At 40.0% G+C, this 16,250-nt stretch overlaps 2 protein-coding genes across 2 annotated transcripts; one reads left to right on the forward strand and one right to left on the reverse strand.

Annotated features, from left to right (window-relative positions):
• The first annotated feature begins 1,409 nt into the window (after positions 1-1,409).
• ptafr (platelet-activating factor receptor) lies at positions 1,410-7,715 on the forward strand. Its single transcript, XM_061743665.1, has 3 exons — positions 1,410-1,598; positions 5,658-5,768; positions 6,457-7,715. The coding sequence occupies exons 2-3, from the start codon at positions 5,736-5,738 to the stop codon at positions 7,609-7,611; spliced, it is 1,188 nt and encodes a 395-aa protein (XP_061599649.1). The 5' UTR covers positions 1,410-1,598; positions 5,658-5,735; the 3' UTR covers positions 7,612-7,715.
• A 4,244-nt stretch (positions 7,716-11,959) lies between these two features.
• On the reverse strand, positions 11,960-14,843 carry LOC133462489 (uncharacterized). Its single transcript, XM_061743756.1, has 6 exons — positions 14,730-14,843; positions 14,576-14,641; positions 13,802-14,083; positions 13,114-13,245; positions 12,997-13,024; positions 11,960-12,859 (listed from the first exon to the last, which is right to left on the reverse strand). The coding sequence occupies exons 1-6, from the start codon at positions 14,773-14,775 to the stop codon at positions 12,733-12,735; spliced, it is 681 nt and encodes a 226-aa protein (XP_061599740.1). The 5' UTR covers positions 14,776-14,843; the 3' UTR covers positions 11,960-12,732.
• Between the last annotated feature and the right edge of the window lie 1,407 nt (positions 14,844-16,250).

The raw sequence follows: 16,250 nt of genomic DNA on the forward strand, positions 1-16,250 counted from the left end.
AAAATCATTTTTACAGTGTAAGCCAGTATACCCAGCAGTGGCGCAGCACGTCTGCCGCTCACGCAGGGCACACAACCACCAGAAAGTTCTCCCGTCTCATTCCCCTGCCAAGCCATAATAACAGCAATAAGGTTTGGGAGATTCATTAACCCTTAATTCAGGAATCATAGTTGGCCACCAGAGAGAAGAGCACGTGTTGTGTTGTTGCGCTTGAGTTAAATACCTGGAATAAAACATTTGCCACAGAGGGGGATCTGTTGCTTCTGTAGAGAGTGAGAGTGACGGTTCATGCAGTTCACACTAAGTGATTTTGTAGAAAGCGTGGAAGATATAATTCTGTTAAATGAGAGAGAGAGAGAGAGAAAGAGAAAAGGAGAGAGAGAAGCACAAGTGTGAGCTTTTTTTGTTTTCATATCTCTGCTTCCCTCATGTGGTCAAAAGATGTTCCTGCATGCTTCGTGCGCTGAGGAGACCCAACTGAATAATGATAAAATACAACTTGATAATGCAATAACAGCAGGTGTAAATACTCAAAAGTTAAGACATATAACTTTAAAATGCATTATATGTTTTATGTTTTTTTATGTTCACGCACATTTTTCGTAAAACAGCTCAAGACACATTGACCTTTACTGTGGCGCACGCATTTCTTTTTAAATGTTCTTTATTCCAACTTCATTACTTATTCTTTGGAATATACGTTTATTTGATCAACACAGTTGTTTCCAGTTAATTACTCCATATATGTATCATATATATATTATTGAAATAAAGCATATGAGAAACTATTGCACTTATAGCAAAGTATAATGGCACCCTCATTTAACAGTAAATACACGTGAAGCTTACTTAAATATCATTTGTCAAGTATTCTCACACAACTCCATCAAATCATTTTTTCAAGACACATTTTTTTGAGTAGGTAGCTTAACAATTACCCAATGCAGTTACTGTATATCCAACCACTTGTCATGAAATTTGTTTATGAAAATCAAAAGGTTTGCTATTTTGAGTGTATTCATGCATCTCTTGTCTGTATTTTTGCTTAATGGTTATATTAGTCGGGGCTCTGTAAATCTCATCTGTTCAGTGGTTCATAAAGACATGTGGATTGTAACACCTTACTTTTAATAATGTCCCTTGATGTTTATTTAAGAGCCTAGTATTTATCCTGCGCTCTTTTCGCATCAGCCTGCTTTTACTGATAACAGCCTCTGTGATCATCAATGGTCCTCTGTTCTGATATTTGGTCACCACTTCCTCAATAAACCCATATATCTCGATGATCAGGAAAATAAAAACCTGCAGTAAAATTCCAAAGTTGCTCTGAAGTGGGTGTCTGCTGCCGTTTGTGGGCAAACATGTGGAGACACGTGAAGCGTTTGGACGTCAGCCGAGTCTTACACTATTTCGGGTTTCCCTGAAAGAAGAAAAAAAAGAAGAAACGAAGGGAGGAAGGAGTTGTAACCGTTGCAAAAGGGCTGACATCTTCAGACACCCGCCCCGATCTGTCAGAGAAACACTGCCTCCGCTGGGGTTCATCTTATTTCCGATGAGAATTTTCTTTCTGTAAGCTTCTCAAGTAAGGAATTTAAACGGTGAGTAACAAACACAGTTAGACACTGGATGATGATGAAGATGTAGATGAGATATTTTCCCGTTCTTCTTCTCATTATTAATCTAAAGACAAGCAGCAAGCAAATTGTTAAATGGTTCCACCTGTAGTGTCTTAAACGTTGATATAATCAGCAGATCTCAACAATATTATGGCTATTTATTCTTAAAACCAAATGTTAATCTCGAAATTTAAAGGTTCACCACACTTTTATCATTTAATATATTTGTTTGATTGCTTTTCCTGTTTATCATTAGGCTCATTATAAATATTATTTGTAATTGCTATTTTCAAATTTGGATATTTAGATTTTTTTGACACAAAATGTATTTTTTACATTACATTACAGTAATATTTAGAAAAAAAGCCTACAAAAAAAACCTGAGGACACAAGACCATTGTGATCTCTGTCTGTTTTCATTGTTGTGTTTTTGTCTTGTTTAAATTTCTGTTGATAATCCCAGAGACTATAGTTTTAATATGTTGAAATTCTTTTGTTATTAGTATTTTTCAGTGAAAAAAACCTGTCTTACCTTGTGTAGGTGTAGCAATACAGTACTTATTACAGTAAGACAAGTTGTGGTCATGTCCAGCAGATTCAGAGACATGCTCAGTTTGGTTTCTGTCTGGAGGGGTTATGTGGGTCGAACTGACAGGTTGATGTTCATTGATATTCATCTTAGAACCGTTTATCCTTTGCACATGTACAGACGTGAAAATGAAAGCAGAACTTCTTTAACTCCAAACATTTACTCATGATCTCTTCTTTGCCAGGTTTAAAAAAAAAAAAAAAAAAAGATAAATGCAAACTCAGACAGATGATTAAACACCATACTAATTTTGACTCGTTTAGTCAGAAATTTTCCCCGTCTACTGCGTCAGGAGTCCCACCGGCCAACATAGCCCGGTAGGACTCCTTCTTCAGTCTGATGGCATCCTGTACTTCCGTTGTCCACCACCAAGTTCTAGGATTGCCGTCACGACAGGCACCGGAGACCTTGCGACCACAACTTCGAGTCGCCGTGTCGACAATGGAGGCAGAGAACATGGTCCACTCGGACTCGATGTCCCCAGCCTCCCCCGGTATTTGAGAGAAGCTCTCCCGGAGGTGGGAGTTGAAGATGTCCCTGACAGAGGGCTCAGCCAGACATTCCCAACAGACCCTCACAATCCGTTTTGGGTCTGCCCGGTCTGTCCAACCTCCTCCTCTGCCAGCGCATCCAACTCACCACCAGGTGGTGATCAGTTGACAGCTCAGCCCCTCTCTTCACCCGAGTGTCCAAGACATACGGCCGAAGGTCAGATGAAACGACAACAAAGTCGATCATTGACCTCCGGCCTAGGGTGTCCTGGTGCCACGTGCACTGATGGACACCCTTATGCCTGAACATGGTGTTCGTTATGGACAAACTGTGACTAGCACAGAAGTCCAACAACAAAACACTGCTCGGGTTCAGATCGGGGAGGCCGTTCCTCCCAATCACGCCTCTCCAGATATCACTGTCATTACCCACGTGAGCGTTGAGCGGCCTGTAGTCACAAACAACAGTGAGGGACCTTTTCCCGACCCGAAGGCGCAGGGAAACGACCCTCTCGTTCACCGGGGTGAACTCCAACACATGGCAACTGAGCTGGGGGGCTATAACCAAGCCCACACCAGCCCGCCGCCTCTCACCCTGGGCAACTCCAGAGTAGTGGAGGGTCCAGCCCCTTTCAAGGAGCTGGGTTCCAGAGCCCAAGCTATGTGTGGAGGTGAGCCCGACTATCTCTAGTCGATATCTCTCAACCTCACGCACAAGCTCCAGCTCCTTCCCCCCCAGCAAGGTGACATTCCATGTCCCCACTGCGAGGGTTTTGGTCCAGGGATTGGGCCCCGGTGACGCCGGTCCGGGCGACGTTACGGTCCTCGCTGTCTTCCTCTTCATGATAGGCTTTGTGATAACAATGTAATATTATATAATGTAATGTATGCATGTAATGTATGTAATGTAATAATGTTTCAGAAATAATTTTCTGCATATTGACATTATTGTCTCACATTGTTGTGAGATTTGAACTTGATTTATTTGCATCATAGGTTTGTTTGGTTTGGTTCATTGAGGTTTGCAGACAGTCATCTCTTATGGCCCCGTCACAAAATTTTGAGGTCTGGACTGTGATGACTATTATTGACTATTATTTTTTTAGCCATTCTATTGCATATCTTTTGCGGCTGTGCGTGGGCTCATCCTCCTGTCAGTCCTGTGACTTAGTTTTGGCCAAGCTTTTGCTGTCAGACAGATGATCTCACGTCTGACGAAGAATACGCTGACACACAGAAGAGTTCATGGTTGACTTGACGGCTAAAAAATACTCAGGTGCTCAGGCTGTAAAACAAGCCCAATCATTTCTTTGACCATTTGTATGAATATTTTGTTCCAATATGCTGTTTGCTTTTTTCCAAATGGAAGCCTTTAAGGACTAAACATCTACTCTTTGGTCTTGTCAGCTTCTAAGCAGAGTTTTTTCCAAACAATCCCTCTAAATAAGTCATATTTGTGCAGTCTTTTTCTAAATTCATTCATTTATTTCAGTCATTTATTTCAACCTGTAAGATGCTAACCGAGATAGCTCATTTTAGCTCATTTTATTTACATTTTATGCAATTTCTTTGCACATTGCACTGTCTGAAGATTGTGGTGAACTTTTTGGGAAGTCCACTCCTGGGAAGATTTTTAAGGCACTTACTTACTTTTATTCTTTTCCACATTCAAATAATTGTTACTATAGCAGGATGTTGGACTTCAAATTGTTTAGAGATGACATATAGTTCTTGGGCATCAGTTGAGGGGCAGCAGGAAACTGCTTCTCCAAAATCATTGCTGGTGTCTTTCCTTCTGTGCATCGTGCCTCAGCGCAGCAAACAACTACAAACCTAACTTAGAGGTTGAATATGGATAAACCCACCTGTACTCTTTTGTGGAAGCTGTAAGGATTCATGTTGCTCTTGACAGACCTTTTCTGCATATTGACCTTTTAATTATTCAATTAATGGTGCAGTTTTATTCAGTCTTATTCATTTGAGCCTGTAGGCGACTTACCTTATATTTCAGAGCTGGTAAAGACTGCATTACTTAAACGCTGTGGTGTATAAAACATTAGCGTTAATAGAGGATGCGGTTTCTTTTTCTCATTTCTTCAACTGTTTTGCTTTGCAACTTAATTTCAAAGTTTTTGCGGTGTGCAGTCCTCTTGTAAGATGCAGACACTACCTAAAAAAAACTGCTTTGGTCGAATAAATACGTTTTAATACAGATCCCAATTCCAATAAAAGATGGGATGTTGTGTAAAAATTTAAATAAAACCAAAAAATAATAATTTGCAAATCTTTTCCAATCTAGATTCAACTAAATACATTAAAAAGGAAAATATATTGAATGTTTACACTGATGAAGTTCATTGATTTTGTTTTTATGCTTCTGCAAATATTCACTTATTTTTAATTTGATGCTCGCAACACCTTCCAAAAAAGCTGGAAGAGGAGCCAGAAAAGACTGGGAAAGTTTAGGAATACTGTACTCAAAAAATACCTTCCTGGAGCATTCAACAGGTGGTTCATTAGAGTGTCATGAGTGCGTATAAAAGGAGCATCCCTGAAAGGATCAGTCGTTTACAAGTGAGAACCACCACGTGAACAACTGTATGGGCAAATAGTAACAGTTTATCAGAGTATTTAGAGAAATTTCTGTGTTTAGGCTGAAAACCAGCATTGAATGCTGGTTGATTTTTGATCCCAGTGATAGCACTGTTTTAAAAACTGACACCATTCTGTAAAGAATATTACTACGTGGGCTCGGGACACAGTTTGTCATTACTTTTACAAGTGCAAGTTAAAACTTTACCATGAAAAGCGAAAGCCATAAATCAGCAACACCCAGAAAAACATCCGGTTGCTCTGCACCAGAGATTCTCTGAGACGGACTCAAAGTGGAAATATGTGTTGTTGTCTAATGAGTCCACATTTCATATTGTTTCTAAAAATCATGGATGTTGTGTCCTCCAGGCTAAAGAAGAAAAGGACCATCCAGATTGTTGGATACAACAAAGGAGGCGAACGAGTGAAGTCGTACATCAAGGAAGAATGGGAGAGAGTTCCACTTACGAAGCGTCAACAGTTAGTGTCTAAAGTTTCTAAACATTTATTGAGTGTTGTTAAAAGGAAAAGTGATGTAACACAGTGGTTAACAAGCCGCTGTTGAAGCTTTTTTGGAGACTTGCAGGCAAGACAATGATAGTGTATCAGCTTGAGCATTAGATATCTTCTTTTTGTAGCGTATTCAAGTGAATATAGGTTTATTTTTATTTATATTTGACACATTTGGTGTTTGTAGATACAGTAGTGAACGGTCGAAGGGGGAAGGGTACGGCCACGTCTAACAGAGAAATAATAAAAACAATAAAATTAAAAAAAAAAAAGAAGACAATGTAAACACAGTTAATTTAATATTATCACCAGGCAGTTTTTTAAGGCCAAAGTTGAGTCTAATGAGGCATACATTTGTAGCAATGGCAGTGGAAAATACGCCTTACATACAGATGCTTCACACAACTGCAATATGGTGTCAGATGTTTTATGCACAAACCACAATTTTAAGGTGAACTTCAATTCTGTGACAAACTGAATATGAGATACAGTATGATCAAGATTCTTTTTCTTAAAAAACAACAAAAACATACATAACTTAGAGTAAACATTTCCTTCATTGGTTTCTTGTGCTGCTCTTGGTTGAAATAAAAGCATTACTGTTTCATGTTGTGACTGGATATACAGTAATACTGATTATTTGTTCTGTGTCCTGCAGACTAAAATGCTGGGAAGTACTGATCAACCTCTCCTGAAAGACAATAACTCAGCCTCCCTCGACTACGAGTTCATCGACTCTGAGTTCCGCTATGTGCTTTTCCCAGTCGCCTACAGCGTCATCTTCATTCTGGGCTTCTTTTCCAACGTGTACGTCCTGTTTGTCCTGCGGTGCCTGCGTGGCACAAAGGGGATGGGAGAAATCCGCATCTACATGACCAACCTGACCATCGCTGACCTCCTTTTCGCGTGTGCTCTGCCCTTTTGGATTGGTTATTACACGCGTCGAGGCCACTGGGTCTACGCAGACTTCATGTGCCGACTGACGGGCTCATTCTTCTTCATCAACACCTATGGGACCATCCTCTTCCTTGGAGCCATCAGCCTCAACAGATTCTGGGCGGTGACCCGGCCGCTGGACGTAGCCTCCTCCGATCACAGGCGACGCGGGATCATTGTGTGCGTAGTCATCTGGGCGTGCACCGTGGCAATGACCATTCCGCATTTGACGTCAGAAGGGACCCACACTGATTCAGACAACTTCACTCGATGTTTTGAAGGTTACCAGCAGGACCCAGATGAGACGAAGAAGACAGTAGCTGTAACTCATTTTTTGATAATAGGAATGTTTTTTGTTGTCTTTTTCCTCGTGGTGGTGTGCAATTTACTCATTGCTCGAGCCTTAATTGACCAAAATGGGCCACAGTCTGGATTTCAGTCGAGGACAATTGTGTCCAGAAATTCCAACAGGACCACGTTGTCCACACGACGACCACAGAGAGGTGTGAAGCGGAGGGCTCTGCAGATGCTCTGGGCGGTGGTGGGAGTGTTTGTGCTGTGTTTCCTACCACACCACATCGTTCAAGGTCCCTGGGTGCTGGCGGTGCTGCAGATCAAAGAGGGCTGGGGCCACATAGGCTACAGCCCGGACGCTCGTCAAGCACTAAACGACGTACATCAGATCACTTTGGTTCTTATGGGCCTCAACAGCATTTTGGATCCTGTGGTTTATTATTTTGCCACAAGGAAGTTTAGAGGCTTCATTATGGCACACATTAAAAAGTTTGTAAAGGGAGAAGGTTGCTCTACTACCCTCAACTCAGAGGTTAATTTGCAGCGATCAAGGTCCGATCAAGGAGTTAAACCTGATAAATAGCTCTGATGAAATAATTAAAACTAATGAAAGTGCATGCGGGCAGGCAGCGTCTTTTATAAGAGGCCTTTTGTGGTCTTGATGACATTTACCATGTCGTATTGCAGAGCCCAGTGGTGGACAGTAATGGAGTAAATTTACTTGAGTACTGTACTTAAGTACATATCCAGAGGATTTGTACTTTACTTGAGTATTAGATTTCTTTGGTACTTATTACTCTTACTTGAATACATTTCCAAGACAAATATTTTTACTTTTACTCGAGTAAATTTCTAGGAAGGCTGAAAAGTACTCGTTACTTTCAGGTCTGGTCTCTTTTCTTCTTCCCTAAAATCCTATTGGACACAAGCTGTTTTTGTCAAAGGAGGAGACCTATCACCAGTGTTGGGCAAGTTACATCCAAAATATAATACATTATATATTACTAGTTACTGTCATTTGAAAGTAATTAGTTACATTACAATATTACTATATCTGAATTGTAATGCGTTACACTACTTGTGTATTACTTTTGAGTTACTTTCAACAAAATAGCAAAAAAAGATAAATCTTGTCCCACTGGCAGATTTTTCTACTTATTTCAAGTGAAAATTTACTTGAAACAGGTGAAAATTGTCAAATAAGTTATTTTTCTGGTGTTATTTTTCTGGTGATGACTCTAAATGTTGAAATAGCAGTTAAACCACATTCATTGATGAAATGACATAAGGGATGGAAAGGAGGGATGGCAGTTTTACAGGGGGGATGATTTGGACCGTTTTTATTTCAGGGGGGATGATTTGGACCGTTTTTATTTCAGGGGGGATGATTTGGACCGTTTTTATTTCAGGGATGATTTGGACCGTTTTTATTTCAGGGGGGATGATTTGGACCGTTTTTATTTCAGGGGGGATGATTTGGACAGTTTTTATTTCAGGGGGGGATGATTTGGACCGTTTTTATTTCAGGGGGGATGATTTGGACCGTTTTTATTTCAGGGGGGGATGATTTGGACCGTTTTTATTTCAGGGGGGGATGATTTGGACTGTTTTTATTTCAGGGGGGATGATTTGGACCGTTTTTATTTCAGGGGGGGATGATTTGGACTGTTTTTATTTCAGGGGGGATGATTTGGACCGTTTTTATTTCAGGGGGGGATGATTTGGACTGTTTTTATTTCAGGGGGGATGATTTGGACCGTTTTTATTTCAGGGGGGATGATTTGGACTGTTTTTATTTCAGGGGGGATGATTTGGACTGTTTTTATTTCAGGGGGGATGATTTGGACTGTTTTTATTTCAGGGGGGATGATTTGGACCGTTTTAATTTCAGGGGGGGGTGATTTGGACCGTTTTAATTTCAGGGGGGGTGCCATCACATCACCCCTCATCCCCCCTCAACTCGAATACTGCTCACACGGAACTCAGAACTTCTTCATAAATAACTCCCAGAGAGAAAAAAAACACCAGCAAGCTAACAAACAAACCAATAAAGCTCTCAGAGTTAACAAAACGAACGAGTAATCAACAACTCGCAGCTGTTTTAACCTCTCCTCCTGATGGGCTGCAGGTGTGGTTTAAGGCTGATTTATGGTTCCGCGTTACACCAACGCAGGCCATACGCCGTGGGTTACGCGAACTACTGCGTACCCTACGGCGAAAGCTCTGCGTCGATTTAACGCGGAACCATAAATCCGCTCTCACAGCGCGACTGACTGTGAGCCCGGCTCGGGCTCCTCGCCGCGCGCAGCTCCTCGCCGACTCCGCGCTCATATATATTTAATAAATGTATAAAGCCCATATATTAATAACGCCTCACTTGGCCGAGCCCTAATGCTGAGACCATGGTAGATTTAAGTTACACGCGGACACGCCGCACTGTTGACTTTTCCCTGCCGGCTCTGCTCACTGAACAGTCCCCACAAACAGTGTCCAGCGGGGCTACGTTCCGCCGCGCCGCGTTCCCAACGCTTTTTTCTGTTGTCGGGATGTCTCGCGGACGCGTTGTTGGTGAATTCTTTAAAAAACAACAGCTAAACGGGTTAAAATGCGTTGTAACGCGCGTTACTTAGATTGTAACGAGTAAAATATTACCGAAAATTTATTAGTAATGCGTTATATTACTGCGTTACAGCAAATAGTAATACATTACTGTAATTGCGTTACTTTTGTAACGCGTTACCCCCAACACTGCCTATCACAGTGCACGCTCTCCACTGGGATGTACGTAAAGTGGAAATACGTCAAGCCTCCTCAAAACGATACCGCCAAAGTAGCCTGCGTTTGTCAAGACAGAGCCGCAACAATGGCTACGCCTGCGTCAGGAGAAGAAAGACAAAATCAAAAAGACAATAGGATGGTGCAGGTTCATTTGGTTTCAGTTCATGATTGTTAATAAACTCTGCATCATCTGCTGTCCTCTTATGATCCCATTCATTTGATTTGTTTTTGGTGTTTCTGCAGGTTTTATATAACATTGTGGTTCTAAAAGCAGCACATCAGTGCAGCTGGTTTCAAAGAGTTAATTCTCAGAAACAAGAGTTAAAAGATCCTTAAATTAATTTAGAAAAAATATAGTAATTTACTGATGTGGAAAATAAGAAATTTACTCTTACTCTTACTTTTACTTAAAGTAAATTTAAAAGCATTTACTTTTGGATACTTAAGTACCTTTAAAAGCAAGTACTTTTCTACTCTTACTCGAGTAATATTTTGACTGAGCTACTTTTACTTGTAACGGAGTAAATTTTGACCAGTAGTATTTGTACTCTTACTCAAGTACTGGGGTCGAGTACTCTGTCCACCTCTGGCAGAGCCCCACCATGTCTGCTTGACTGGAAATGAGAGCTAACAGCACCAGAGCTAATGCTGGTCTGGTTAGTTCTCTTACTGCCACCGGACATCAACATGTCATGTTCAGCAACGATTCAGAGATGTGGAAAGAAGAGGGCAGTCTTACATTTCCCCTGAAAAGGTCTCATCGCGGCAAAACTTCATTAAAATGATACGAAGCAGCAGCTAGCAGCGCTTAGGCTAAACACAATAATGTGAAGCTTTTCAGCAGACATGACAAACCATTCTATTTAGTAATCCACCATGATGCACTACAACCTTTATTTCTTGCATTTCTTTTAAATTTCTGTTTTTAATTATTTTAGTTTTTAATGCATAAAAAAAAAATGTAAAGCACTTTGAATTGTCTTGTACAAGTGGTATACAAATAAATTTGACTTGGCTTTGATGAGATTTGTGACTTTTCTGACATTGTTGAGACTGATGTACTTCCACGTCTAGGTTAAAAAATCCCAAATAAACATTTCTTGGACAATGGACATTGTTGTGGGCTCCATACTAGGCCCATTGCTCTTCTGCCTCTACATGCTTCCCCTTGCCGACATCATCAGAAAATACAATAAGTCTTTTCATTTATATGCAGATGACTCCACTGTACCTCCCACTAAAATCCACTAACTCTGTACAGTCTCTCCTGGACTGTTTTGAATATATCGAAGTCTGTATGTCAAACAACTATCTCCAGTTTAATAGTGGTAAAACAGAAGTCATCATCCTTTGTCCTCCTAAATCCACAAACACTGTTGCACGTAAACTAGCTCACCTCACCCCACATGTTAAATCCCATACCAGAAACCTGGGGGTTATACTTGATTCAGGGCTCTGTCTTGACAAACAGATAAGCTCTGTTGTTAAAAACTGTTTTTATCAGTTAGGAGTCATCTCCCACCTTAAATTGTTTTTAACCTATAATGATGTTGAAAAAGTAAAAGTAATTACATCTCGCTTGGATTACTGCAATTCCCTATACCTTGGCCTCCCCCCGTCTTTATTAACACGCCTGCAATTGGTCCAAAATGCTGCGGCAAGACTGCTGACTGGTACAAGGAAGTGTGAATTGCCTCTCCATTAATTTAAGAATTAAGTTTAAAGTTTAACTTATGGTTTTTAAGGCTCTAAAACCTTTCTAAATCTGAAAGGTGATAGGGCTTTTGCTGTGGCTGCTCCCCGACTGGAACCAGTTACCCTCAGACATTTGTTGTGCCCCCACTATTTCCACTATTATGTCTAGATTTCAAACTAACCTTTATTCACAATTTTTCCCAGTCCCCTAATCTGTTCATTTCTTGTGTCTGTGTTTTTAGGTCAAATTTGTGATTTATTTGTTGTCACTGAATGTTCTACATTTAAAAAAAAATGCCACTCTCACACACTTTCTTGACATTAAACTTGTGCTGAACCGCTGTCTAAATTTCAGTCATTTCTGCTTTTTCTGCGTGAACTGAAAGCAGAAGTTTCAAAAGCACAGGAACATGTAAAAACACTGAAATGATTCAAGAGCACAAGACTGGAGGGACATGATTAAGAGAAAACTTTATTTTTTCCCACTGGTGTGGTTTGCAGGCCCCAAAAAGATGGGCCCCACAGATAATGTCAAGGATGCAGATAATTAGAGAAAGATACATATTTGAGATGTTTCCCCCCATTGTAAAGGTACTACGGTACAACTTGAACAATCATTTACATGCCTAATGTTTCATTTGTAAAACATGAGAGGATGAGACTGTTATTACTGTTCACAGAAGTTCTTTTATTTTGCTTTGCCTCAGCAAGTTGCATCCAGTATTGTGACACCCGGGAACAGAAGCAATAATGCGTTAGTTTCCCCTCTGGCATCCACTATTGTGAAATTGTGTCTGTCTCATGCAGTACAAATCCCATGATTCACTGTAAGAATGACAGCCAGCGCTTAGAATTATTCAGCTATTTTTTGGGACTGTTAAATTGTGTTTTTTATTCATTTTGAACTTTAATTTATTATATTGCTTTGATGCTGTTATTAGAATAAATGAAAAGACTGTTTTTTTTAAATAAATGATTGACAGGAAGGCAGCAGGGAAGAGGCAGCTGAAAAGGTTATTTGAGCATCTTTACTTACTAAGAGCTACTCTGTGCGGGGTACTTACACATTTAGGATTTTACAATAATTGCAAAAGTAGATTAAATCTAACACAAACACTGTTATCAGGAAATTGAAACCCTAATGCAGAGCTCCTCTTGCGGATGCACCCAACCTTCGTTCTTCTGCTGAACAAAACTCGCTTTCAGTCTTGACTTTCCTTCACACCATCAGTCATGACAGACTTGAGTAGACATTATCTGCAGGCTTGCTCGTAGGATCCAGATCAGTGTAAGCGTGGTTATTGCTTGTGTAATTTATGTATACGTCTCCATCACAGTTGACTTGCGGGAAACCTCCCCTGGGGGAGCAGAAATCGTGATTAGTGAATAGTCAGTATCCTCCGACTCAGTTCATTCATAGCAGATGAAAATAAAGCTTGAATATCAGTATAAATGTATAAAACACTGTGTGTGTGATTGTTATGTCAAGGCTTACTTTGATGTCACTTCAGGTGCAGCAACACCTTTATGAAAACATTGAGGTTAAAATCATCCATGGATGGCTAATTAAACTTGTCTTAATAGGAAGAAAGTGTACAGTGGTGCTTTTTACCTTTAACTCTATCACTGGAGGGGGTCGCTGTGGCACCAACGCTTTGGCACCCTAACCAGAGTAGACCAGCAATGATGCTAATGAGGACCACAAGAGAAAGGACGAATGCCGCTATTCCTAACTTCTCCGCCACTAATGTAAGATGGAGAAACGGTACAGGAAAACAGGAAAACAAGAAAACAGGCAAAAGGTTTTAGTTGTAAGGTCACCTAATATGATAAAAACCCATTTGAATATCCTAAACGCATACACATTTTTAAGGTTTGCTATCTCAATTTAAGAGACATCAGTTTTGGGCAACTTGTAATATTAATCATATAAATAACTGTAACTGGCTGGTGTCAAAACGCATTTATCTTAGTTTCTCAGTTTGGGGATATACTGCAGTCTGCCTTTGCATTTTAGATAAGGCCCACATATAAACGCTGACTGGATTTACTTTAATTACCCATTTAGCAAAAATGCATACTATACCAACAACTTTGTTATTAATTTACAATAAATTATTTTCTGTCATAAAGCCATTAAACGTGGAGGAGGACCACTGCCTGTGCAGTCATTTGCATTAATGAGATTAAACAACACAATAACTCATTAGCGACCTCATTAGTGAGAAGTCCTGTGCCAGTCGATGCCATAAGGATTTTTATTTTTCCATCCAGATATGCAGACAATCAAAACAACCGACCTGTTGCTTTCATGGAGACGATGAGGACTGTGTGGTTCTGGCTCACACTCCCCTGAGAAAACCCACTCTCAGCATGGCAGCGATACACCCCACTCTGCTGTGGCTCGGTGAGGATTAGTTCCCTACCAACGGCCACCTCTTTCCACGTCTGATTTTGCAGCCGTTGCCAAGACCAGGTGGCGAACGCTGACATGGGGGAAGCGCTGCAGTGGAGCCGGACTGTTTGACCTGCTGCCACTGGGTTGTCTGGCGTGGCCACCAGCTGCAGCAGAGGGAGTTTTTCTGTGGGGGAGGTGACGTGGGTGAGATGGATGATGTATGAATAAAAAAAAGAGGGCAGACATAACTGTGTGCAATCCATTTCCAAAGACATTTTTGTTTAGGTAAGGGGCAGCGATGTGTAAAAGGTTGGTTGAGTCTGCAGGGGATGAAGTCATTGGCTCAGTTTTAGTTGGTGGTGTACCTTTCTCATGGCTGACACTTTCATTTATTCATGTGAAATGCTCACGTTAGAGGGGATATTTAAAATATTTCCAAAAATACTTTTTCTGTGTCTCTGGGACTTCCTGATTCGATCTTTTAGCACACTTATCAAACTTGATTGCTTCACATACAGATGATCTTAAAATGGATAGAACATATTTTCAGACACGTATGTCATGCCAGAATTACCTAAAATAAAACTACTAAATGTGAGAGAATTTATATCTTGTTTCAGAAAAAAATAACGATAAATGATCGCAAAAATCTTAAAACAAAGAATCCCATTCTTACCTTTTGTAGTCATACTTATTTCCGTTAAAGAAGTGAAGCGCGTAGAAGTTACCTGTAACTGTCCATCTCGAAAAAAGACATGGAGTTTATAAATTTAAAAATGCATTTAAATTCTCGATTATTATAACTCATTGGTTGAAATAATTGCACTTACTTGTGCTCTCATATAGAGAGAGTATGAGAAGAAAGACAAGCCGCATACTGTCTGAAATGAACAAAGCAAACACTTCACTTATTAAAACTGATTAAGTGTGTTATCATAATGCAGGTGAGGCTGGAGGAAGTGTGAGCCAGGGTAACTGAAAGAAGGGAAGTTTCAAGTTCCCTTTTGTTAAGCAGTGTGCCTTATTTTCAGTGCTAACTATGGGTAAGCTGCTGGAGAGGTAGATACGTGAGCAGAGAACCTGAGAAAACCTGTGATCAGGCTAATGATCTGGTGGCAGCAGATTGTAGCAGCTGGAGATCTCCCTTTCAGCAATGACACAAAAACTCAGACATTTAGTCCAAATATATAAGATATATAAAATATTTGTTAAACCAAGGTGCAGAATAACATTGACACAGCATTGTCTGTCCATTTTTAGATCCTTAGAAATCACTATTAATCCATGCAACATGATTTTACAGCAGTGTGAATTTCCATAATCTGAAATCACAGGACTCTGCTGCTTTAGCAAATTGAACTGCAGAAAAAAGCAACAGAAAAGCCATTTTGAAGTTGGTTTTGTAAAAATGGGGAATGGTGCAGCAGCAGGTAGAGATGCCTACTTCCTGGAGGACGGATGTTTCTGAGAAGTCTCATTCCATTTACTTTCAGGAATTTCCTGATATTTTGAGCCATAAACTCAGATCTGTTTCATATACAAACTGCTTGAAATAAACTGAAGGCATTTTGCAATTTCTCAGTAATCTTCTCTTCTATTGATGGAAACCAGCAGTCACTTAACATGGAAATACGACTATTTTAAGAACATTTTCTAATTAAATGGACCATATGCAATCCTTTTGTTTATCCGGCCAATGGATAAACAAAGACACAAAACTAAGCTAAATTATGTCTCGAGGGACTGTGTGGGATCCAGGAAATCTTGGCATGACAAGCAGTAACTGCTGCAGGAACTCTTTCTGTAAAGCCATTGAAATGATGAAAACCATTCGCTTGGTGTTTTTTGGTATTAAATGTAAAAATTCTTATAAACTAAACTAAAATTTTGACCAAAGTGATGCTAAAATCACACATATTTCGAAATGTGTATGTTACGGTTGTCATAGTGAACATTTAAGCATACAATAATAGCATTTTGCTTCAAACCCACAGTTTGATCTTTCAATTTGACTTGAAACGCGTACAGTACACATACAGAGAAGAAATGAGAATCCCATGTTTATCTTTGGACATTTTGGTTTCAAAAGAAGATTTGAGCCCATACAAGTTGACTGGAATGACTGGAAAGACAAAGCAAGAGTTTGTGAATTGTAATAAAACTTTTGTGCCTCAAATTCTGAATTCTTTCAAATTATTTATTCATAGAAATGTACTTACTTACTTGTGTCTTTCACACACAGCTAATAGATACCAAACTGATTCAGTGTGTTACCAAAATGCAGGTGAGACAGGAGGAAGTGTGAAACACAGAAACAGAAAGAAATTAAGTTTCAAGTTCCCCGTTATTAA

Source organism: Cololabis saira, chromosome 16, assembly GCF_033807715.1.
Source record: "Cololabis saira isolate AMF1-May2022 chromosome 16, fColSai1.1, whole genome shotgun sequence".
Taxonomy (NCBI): domain Eukaryota; kingdom Metazoa; phylum Chordata; class Actinopteri; order Beloniformes; family Belonidae; genus Cololabis; species Cololabis saira.